At 36.3% G+C, this 10298-nt stretch overlaps 1 protein-coding gene across 1 annotated transcript; it reads left to right on the top strand.

Moving 5' to 3' along the window:
* The first annotated feature begins 6133 nt into the window (after positions 1 to 6133).
* Positions 6134 to 7792, top strand: LOC143548692 (putative 12-oxophytodienoate reductase 11). Its single transcript, XM_077039787.1, has 3 exons — positions 6134 to 6261; positions 6381 to 6530; positions 6808 to 7792. The coding sequence occupies exons 1-3, from the start codon at positions 6141 to 6143 to the stop codon at positions 7425 to 7427; spliced, it is 891 nt and encodes a 296-aa protein (XP_076895902.1). The 5' UTR covers positions 6134 to 6140; the 3' UTR covers positions 7428 to 7792.
* Positions 7793 to 10298: the final 2506 nt, after the last annotated feature.

Here is a 10298-nt window from a genome sequence, read left to right on the forward strand (position 1 = left end):
TTATAGTGTTTGGATCAAATACAAATTAAATTAGCCTACTAATTATGAGAATCAAGTAGTGTAATTATACATACACATAGTGTAATTATGTAATTACATCGTAGTGTAATTGTAATTACATTATCTTGTATGTATAATTACACAACTTGATTCTGACAGTTAGCACATTAATTACACTATATTATATTATATTGTATTAAACAAACTTCGAACCAACCTTAATTAAGTTTCTAACTTGGACATATGATATTAAAAAACCATAAACACACTGTCACATCCCAACCTAACGGCAAAACATGCCGGGCGCGTATTTGTATCATAGCTTAAAAGACACTAAATAAAAATCGTGACAATAACTAATTAGTTTATTTCATATCAAAGTACACAAGTGTTCACAATCAAATTCAAACAATACATCAATCAAAATATCAAATATATTGTTCTTTATTTTTAGAGTAAATTACGGTTTTCGTCGCTGTGATTTGTCCAAATCTGCTGTTTTAGTCAAATAGTTTTAAATTTGTGATATTCGTCCTTGTGGTTTTATTCCACTTGCAGTTAAACTCAAATCCATTAACCCCGTTAAGTATGATCGTTAAACCCATCAGTGTGCCCGTAACGTGAGGGGCACTTTTGTCCTTATTGTCCCCAAATAAACCTCAGTCCTAATTCGCAAGCCCAATCACTTGAGGGACTGAGTTGTATTGGGGGGGGGGATGACAAAGTTTCCCCTAACGTGAGGAGCACTCTGATGGGTTTAACGACCAAAATTAATGGGGTTAATGAATTTGGGCTTAATTGCAAGTGAAATGAAACCACATGGACGAAAATCGCAAATTTGAAACTATTTGACTAAACCCGCAGATTTGGACAAACAAATGGACGAAAACTGCAGTTCATTCTTATTTTTAATAAAACTTAAGGTCCAACTACGTCTTGCATCTTCAATCAACCCATGTGGCTACATGCGCTATGCGTAAAACTAGATATATATTTTGTCAACATAAAGTTGAGCAAGTAATCACAAATTTAAGATATATATGTAATAATAAAAATGACAAATTCTTTGCGATAATGTGCATTAGTTCAACTAGCATAACATAAAATAAAATGTTGTCTTTTCACCCAACCTAAACATGGTACCGAGCTACTCCGACGGCGTATGATCATACTATGAGAATGAGGATGGGGATGAGAATGAGATATCAACCAACCAGAAAAACTGTAAACACATAGTCATGTAGCATTTAACCAACTAATCGATCAATAACACAACTATGCAAACTGATATACTGATATTTATATATAGTCCCTTGTATATTTATTATATTATTTTATTATTTTTTGTTCGTTTTTCGTTAAGAATTGTATACTACTAACATATTTGTGTTTTGTAGGTTACGGAAGTTGAACGTAGTTGAAAAGGGAAAAAACAAGTTAAAAAGCTTAAGCGAGAAGCCGAAACGAATCAGGATTGAACCGGAAGGAACCGGTAAGATAGCCAGTCGGACCGGCCAAAGCCGGCCTAGTTGGAGTACGCCGCGCCGCCCGGCCAGCTCCAATATCCTTGTCGCGCGGCACCTAGAGGGGAAAATTCCAGATAGCTTGCCGTTTTTTGTCAGGTTTTACGCCAGTTTCACTGTATAAACATCCTTAACCTTAATCTGAAGAAGATCCTACGAAACATAGCCGAATTTGGAGTTTCTTGGAGCTTAGGATTGCATTATTTGGCGGTTTTGAAAGTAAAGAATCATCCGGTGAAGTGCTGCTCTATCAAGATCGAAGATTACAAGTTTTATCGCCTTTAATCTTTCGTTTATTCTATTTTCATCATGTTTTCCTATAAGATTGTTTTGTTTTATTTCAAGATGCTAGGCTAAACGTTACAGACTGCCAAGGTTATTGATGAACCTTTGGTAATGTTTGATATTATTTGGATTATGCTTTCTGTTATGATTTTATGAATCAGTAAACAGTTTGATTTTATTTAATTGATGCATATATGTTCTTGGTTTTGTTTAATGAATTTTATTATTCCACATTATCCTTGGTGATTATCTGTCATATAATAGGATTTTGTTAGGTCATTTATTATGTGTTCCTGACTATTTTTATGATTGATTTGCAATAAGATCATAGGAATAGTATTATTAGTCAAACAAATAAAAGTGTGTTGCTAACCTAAAAAGGTGTAAAGTGATAGGTTATTTGTTAGATATTTTTTATTAAGATTGTTAGATTTAGTTTTTCGTAAGGAGTCTGTCTAAGTTTGATTGGTTAACATTGTCTATCGAGTCAATTGAGTTCATTAAATTACATTTGATTTCCGCAATTTAAGGTATGATTTCATTATAAAGGTATTCGTTCATAATTATTTAAATAACCGCAAAGGAGTTTAGTTTATAAAACTTGTGTGTTTTAAAATTTATTAGAAACCCATAGGTGTCTTTTTGAGAAGGGTCGGGAGTCATGTTCGGGTTTTCTTTTGAGTGTCTATTTTATGATCTCAGTTCCATAATAAGTATTTTCCAATTAATTGATAATTGCAACTTAGGGGATTCCAGGCTAGGTGATTTTTCATAATCATCTGAGTCAGTCAAATTAAATTGTCTTGTGTTTTGTTTACTTGTCTTTTATAAATCAGAATAATTTATTAGTTTAATATCAGTAATTTAAAACCGCCTTAAACAAATATAAAAATAAATAGTCTTGTCAGTTTTTCGAGTCTAATTAGTTAATTTACATAATTTAAAGAGTCTCGTAGGCTCGATATCTTGACTTAGCTTTACTAGAATCGATCGATTCACTTGTCGGTCAGTAGTTTAGTCGAGTTTTTAAGAGTCCAGAGTATTACCTAGTGTCTAGATTAGCGTAATTTAGTCAATAATTATTTGACTACTTTTAGCACATCACAAACACACTATAGACCATCATGTCTGCGCGTGGTCAACCTGATACAGACAAAAGAGAGGGATAAAAGTTTTTCTCTAAAAACAAACACCACCTTAATAATAAGGTGTTTACCCAAACACTTCACATTACTAGGCTCATAGTACTTTACTAAGTAAAATGGGCCCAACACATCAACAAAACGACCCAAACTCACTTCACACAGCTCGGCCCCTTTGGCCCAAATAAACTCAAATAAAAGCTCAATTTACTTAATCTTGTCCAAACAAAAAAACCCTATCAAGTTTTATACAGCTTATTTAAAACTTACCCATCGAAGGAGTAACATCTATATAACAAAATTTCATTCGTATTATTTTCATCAATAGTAAAAAAAACTACACACACATATATGTGGTAAGGTTCTAGAGAAAACTGGAAAGTTACGGGAAAACCGAGAAAACTATTACCAGTCGATATTTTTTAATTTTTTCCATTTTTTATTTATAAGGTAACAAATGCTACAAAGATTAAAAAAAATTAAAAATGTAGCCCACGAAGTTACATATATGCAACTCATAAAAGGTACAAAGTAGTTGTCTAGGTCGTTATTCCTGCTTCTGGAATAGAGTAAGCTTCTCTTCTTTCGTTGCCTCTCCTCTGGTTTAGAACCTCCAAATCCACAATGACAATGATTGCTTCAAGGTCCATCTAAATAGAAGACCCGATCCATCTTCTCTTGAATCTCGACATTTCATCCAAAGAATAGAAAATGGTCAACACATGCATGATTGGAGAGTGTATTCCCTTCCCAGCTATTAAAAAAACAGGGGTCATCTCTCTAATACGAACATATGTATAATGTACAAGTTACACATATGTAACTTTTTTTAGCTGCATATTTTCTTATTATCATTCTGACCAAAGGGTTGTCTTCCGGTCCATTTGATAATCCTCGTCCCAAGCTTCACATTGTTGCGAACATTTTCCTTATCTCCGTATTAGTGATCTTCGGTGTTCACATTCTAACTTAAAAGAGCTTAATGAGTAAATACAAATAACTAACTATATAAGAACTACCTGTATACAAAGGACTTAAATAAGAACATGTAATATCGAAAAGTATTTCTTTATAAAAGTGATGTAAGGTTTTAATATTGAAGTGGCTCTATTGAATATTTAATATGCCCTTCAATTGTTTGATTATTTAACGTTGAGAGAAAAGGTTCTATTCAGGGAAGCTTTATATGTATTTAGGCTTTTAGTGCAAAAAGTTCATAAGGAATGACAGGAATTTCAACCATATTGTATTTAAAGAAATATAGTATTTGAAAATCTTCTTTTTGCTGACTCATTGGTATTTAAGCCCGCGTTTCGCGCTTGGATTGTAAGATGGTGAGTTTTTGGAACTACGTAAGCAACCACATCATCAAAAACTAACAGGGTTAGACTCCGTTAGTAAAAAAAACTCAGCGGTGGAAAATAGACTGGGACCGTCTGTGGTACGGTTCTTAAGTTGGATATAAAAAATTAAAAAAATAATAAAATAAGTTAATCCTTCATGAGTTAGGTGGTCCTTTCAAAATTACCTGCAGGACAGAAACACATAAGCAATATTATGTAGTGCCAATATTCTTCACCACAAACGACAATTTGAGTTGACCCTACGAAAGCAAATGAAACTGCAGTTTAAAATCTAATTCTTATTAGTTATTTTAGTCTGCATCATCGTCCTTGTTCTTACAGCTAGCATCCATAAGTGTTAAGAACCTTTTGTTCAATCAGGTTTGAAAAATGGCTGAGAAAGAACAAGTGGATGAAAAGAAACTAATCCCTCTTCTCACACCTTACAAACTGGGAAAATTTGAGCTTTCCCACAGGTAGTATTTACATCCTTCAATTCTTTCTTAAGTATCAGTCTATTTCTATGTTTGGTTTAATTAAACTATTAGATATGATCTGATAGACCTGATATGATAGATTGGAGGAGTAGAATCAAAGTTAAGATTTTTATGGAGAAATGAACACTTTAGGGCGTTTATTTACCTTATTCTGGTCACACACAATAATGGTATTTTCTTCCCATATATTATTATTATTATTATTATTATTATTATTATTATTATTATTATTTACTGATGAACGTTGATTTCCTTATATTGCCTCATACATATGTATTCTAGAGCCGAGGGTCTCTCTGGAAGCCACCTCTTTATCCCTTTGGATAGAGGTACGGTGTGCCTACATCCCACCCTCCCCATACCCTATTTATAGCTTTGCTGTTGGTGGGACTTCACTGGGTTTGATTGATTGATTGAAACTATTAGATATGATGAAGAATACAAGCAGTTATTGTTTCTCCAAAGGAGACTTAAGTTCTAACCTTATATATTCAATAGATTGTCACTCCAGAAAAATGTTTTCTATAGACGGAAAAAAAAATCACATATGGAATTTTCGGATGGTTATCTTCACGTAGGGATTATCGATGGCCGAAGATCCTTTGATTCGTACTTTGTAGTATATAAGAAACTACTCTTGGGGTCAAATCTGCCCTCTAAGAACTAGAGTTTGCTAGTTTTATTGGAACACCGCGTTTTATGTAAACCATGTGGATTAGTGACAAAAAAAATTGTAAGAGATTTGTCTGTTTTCGGATTTGTAGGTGGTTTAAAGATGTTGTGACTTGTGAGTATTTCTAGGCATTTTTGAAAGTTGCTACACAAATAAGCAATTAATTTTAGGCACTTATGAGCGAACTTAAGTGCAATATGCTTTTTTTTTAAGTTCGCTTGTGTGGCTAGCGAACTTGGCTTCAGTTTGCGGTTAAACGATCTAGCAAACTCCATCCCGACTTCTATTTCATGTAAAAGTTTCATGTAGAAGAAACCACCTACGAATCTAAAACGATCCTCTTTCACGTGAAGGAGACGCTTTGCATAGACAACATGGATTGTTACCAACAAAATGTGAATTAGACCGCCTTAATCATCTAACTTATTAAAAACAGATCAGTATTTGATTATCTGAGTACAATTCATTAATATTTCATACAGAGTTGTTCTAGCTCCCTTAACAAGGCAAAGATCATATGGCAATATCCCTCAGCCACATGCAATATTATATTATACACAAAGAACAACCAAAGGAGGCTTTCTTATATCTGAAGCCACGGGAATTTCAGATACTGCCACCGGGTAAGGGTATACATCTATTATTAATAATTAAGTAATTATGCCATTGGTTTTCATATGCCCGGTATATGGACTAAAGAACAAATTGAGGCTTGGAAACCTATTGTGGATGCTGTTCATGCGAAAGGCGGAATCTTTTTCTGTCAAATCTGGCATGCTGGAAGGGCTTCAAATGCCAGTATGTATATATATATATACATTTTGCTCATTTTCTTATTAATTAATGATCACATTAAAAAATAATCGCGTCATTAGGTTTCATTTTCTTGTTAATCCAATTCTTAATATATTTAACAGGCTTTCAGCCAAACGGGCAAGCCCCTATTTCTCCGTCCGACAAAGTAATAAGAGATGAACAATTTACGCCTCCAAGGAAGCTAAGCACAGAAGAGGTTCCTCTTGTTGTTAATGATTTTAGAGTTGCTGCAAGAAACGCGATCGAAGCTGGTAAAGAATAATGATACACAATTTTTTGTAGGGGACATAATTTGGATTAGAATAAATTTGAGTGAGCCACAGATTTGAGTTCAAAATAGGAGTTAGAATAATGAAATCAATAAGCTAAATATAGAAATAGAAGAGAAAATAATTTTCAAACAAAATATTTATTGTGAAGATTGTAAGGTTGCAAAAATAATAATTGACTTCTCACTTTTGTATGTGCCTCTATTATACTTTTAATTTTCACACTTTCTGTCTAGATTCAAATGGTCTATTTTTATAGGTTTTGATGGAGTTGAGATCCATGGAGCTCATGGTTATCTAGTTGACCAGTTTTTAAAAGATGAAGTGAATGATAGGACAGACAAGTATGGCGGCTCTATGGAAAACCGATGCAGGTTCGCGTTAGAAATAGTCGAGGCTGTTGCAAGTGAGATAGGAGCCGACCGAGTTGGCCTCAGATTATCTCCATTTACAGACTACATGCAATCAAGTGATTCAAATCCAAAAGCTTTAGGTCTTTACATGGCTAAAACTTTGAATGCATATAATATTCTTTATTGTCATATGGTGGAACCAAGGATGATATTTATAGAAGAGAAAGTGGAATGCCTTCATCATAGTCTAGTGCCAATGAGAGAAGCATTCAAGGGGACTTTTATGTGTGCTGGATGGTACAATATGGATGATGGTAACAAAGCTGTGTCTGAGAACATGGCAGATCTTGTTGCTTATGGTCGGTTGTTTTTGGCGAATCCAGATTTGCCAAAACGGTTTGAGCTTAATGCGCCTCTTAATAAGTATGATAGGAAGACGTTTTATACGTCTCACCCTGTTCATGGGTACACTGATTATCCTTTTCTCGAAGCCTCGTTGGATTCGAAAGACGAAAAAGATACGTGAAAATAGTGGCAAGTCATGTGAAAGGGAGTTGAAGGGGTGTATAATTTATGTTGGTGATTTATCATTTACAAATGACAATATGATGTTTGTTTCTATGTGCTGTTGTTTAAAAGTGATATGTATAACAAATAATCATGAATAAGTTTAATGAAAAAAATTTGATATGATAACAAAATAGACACATTCGTTTTTTTATGTAGAGGCTAATCAGCTTGAATATTTCCTATTTTATGTAAGCATAAATGGGGCGCACTTGGGCCTTGCATTTGCGATATGGAGTTGGCTTGCCTACAAGCTGCATTGATGGAGAATGCATTTGGCCAAGGCGCACGTAGCAACTTTGCGTCAAATGCAATAAGTGATTCTTTTTCTGATACCACCCGCAATTATGCGGCCACATATGGGAGCACATAGTTGAGGTGGAGGGTGCATGGCAAGAGTGCACCGTTGGAGTTGGTGCATTCGTAGGAGACGCACGTTATTACAAAAGTCTAAATGAATGTATGGGTGGCACCATTCAAACCAATATTCCTTTTGTAAATGTTACCTCTAAATACAAAATTATATGAATAAGTTTTATAGATAACTTCAATAAATAAATAAATAATGCATTAATAAATAAACTATATAGTTCAACCGGCTAGTATTGTGATTTTTATTTTAATTTTTAGGTTCATGTTTATAACTTAAATGTTATTCAATATTAGTTTTATTTTTTAAAATATCCATTATAAAAATAGCCGTTAATTAATTAATTATAGTTAATTATATAAATTACTTCTTAAATAAATTGACTATATTTAATTACTAATTTGTTAAAAAGTAAATGATGAAATGAAAATAATATTATTGCTTGTGGGAAGGAGTATGATAATGTTGGGGTAAAATGTGTATGTGAAGATAATAACTGAAAACTGATGTAGCATGTTGATTAGGCTTATATATTTGAAGAAACGTGGATCGACTCACTGGTAGACGATCTACTTTCCTCGGGTGTGATTATGCTATTTCACCGATGGTTCTCTTGGATCTGGGTTCTTCCACCTACAAAATGAACAGCACCGTAAACTTACCCCTCAGAAAGGGACAGAGGGGTCCTCTTTGGGGTAACCCTCCGGTGTGAGAATAAGTGTTTGTAGGAGAAGATAATATTATGAGAGTAAGGAAATGGAATGTATTGCTTAATAGCTGAATACTCTGTAATTGGATGTTATTGTGTGTTGTTGTGTGTCTCTCCTTGTGGAGTTGATGCTGTATTTATAGTGCTAGGGTTTCCAATGATTGGGCTCAGACCCAATTAGGGCTTTGTTGGCCTCCTCCAGTTGCTTTGCGCCACGTGTCCTTTGGGACACCTGGTGCTTTTTCATTGGTTATAATCACGTGGTAGCACATGGGTTTTGCTGAGTCGTCCACCTTTCATTGGCAGCTGTCAACATCAGCATATTCTTATTCCTTAAAAAGATACCTTCTGGAAGGTTGTCTGACGTGCACAATCAAGGTTGCCCTAATCCTGATTTGGATAAGGACGAGGTTGATTATGTGCATGTGTGATATGCGCCTATCCTGAGGATGCGCGAGGTCTTCTCTTTATTCTCACGCGCAGATGTTTCATGCGCAAATGTGATATGCACGAGCATGTGATATGCGCCGCGCGCGGATGCGCCACGCGCATATGTGATATGCGTGAGCATATGTGATGCGTGAGCATCTGTGGTGCCTGAGCATATGTGATGCCTGAGCATATGTGATGCGTGAGCATATGTGATGCGTGAGCATCTGTGGTGCCTGAGCATATGTGATGCCTGAGCATGTGATGCATGAGCATATGTGATATGCGTGAGCATATGTGATATGCGCCATGCGCATAGGTTTTGGCTTTGCGCCTTCATAATGTCTTGATTTCAAGCCTCTTGTCTATATCTTGTGGGTTGACCCGCCTCGCTCGGTGTTGAGGCGGGTACATACCTCTTCAAGCCCCCCCAGTCTAATGTGTGTCTTGTCTCGCGCGAGCGAGGTAAGATAGATGTTAGACTAAATAGGTACCTCTTTTAGTAGGGGTTTGTCTTTTTCTTCTTATTATTCATTGTTGCGCGAAATTCTATCCTTTTGGTTGAAAACGAAACGTCCCTGAACGTGGTTGGTTGTTGCTGACATGCGTCAGTGATGGAGACGTGTCAGACCTTTCGTGTGCTCGAGGTGCTACAGTTGCCTTTCGTGTCCCCTCAAATAGTGTCAGGGACACGTGTCGCGCTCGCGTTGGTCTGTTCGTGCGAGTGGTGGCGCGTGAACTCTGGCAGCAGCTGTACAGTTTCTTTTCGTGTCCCCTCACACAGTGTCAGGGACACGTGTCGCGCTCGCGTTGGCTTACTCCTGCGAGTGGGGGCGCGTCAAGTCCGATCAGCACCAATTTTTCTCTCTCCTGGGCCTATAAAAGCCAGCCCTTAAGAGTTTTTATTCTTCATCTTCTTGTTTATTCAGAGCTTTTCTTTCTTTCATTTTATTCCGATTAGCTGTCTTCTGCTTCCAGGTCTCTGTTCTTCAGATCATCCTTTGTCCGTTTTACAGTTGTATGTCTGATAGCTCAGACAACACAACCTCCCCTATCCATCGCTGTGTTAAATCGTTAGTAATGTCGACGTTGAAGAAGACCGGCAAGGGGAAGAGGGCTGCTGAGGCCTCATCGGAGGAGGTAGGGAGGACCAAGGCAGTGAAGAAGTGGGATGAGATCCCCTGCAAACTGAGGCAGGCCGATCTTGACAGCCTTATCGCCTCTCAGGGTTTTCTCCCTGAGTTTGGCTGCATGTTGCCTGGGGCCGGGCAAACGGCGGCGGACCCGCCTACCGGTCATATATCCTTTTACTGCCATTTTTT

This window comes from Bidens hawaiensis, unplaced genomic scaffold (genome assembly GCF_021521415.1).
Source record: "Bidens hawaiensis isolate Kalapana, Puna unplaced genomic scaffold, B.hawaiensis_p1.1 tig00015228_1, whole genome shotgun sequence".
Taxonomy (NCBI): Eukaryota; Viridiplantae; Streptophyta; class Magnoliopsida; order Asterales; family Asteraceae; genus Bidens; species Bidens hawaiensis.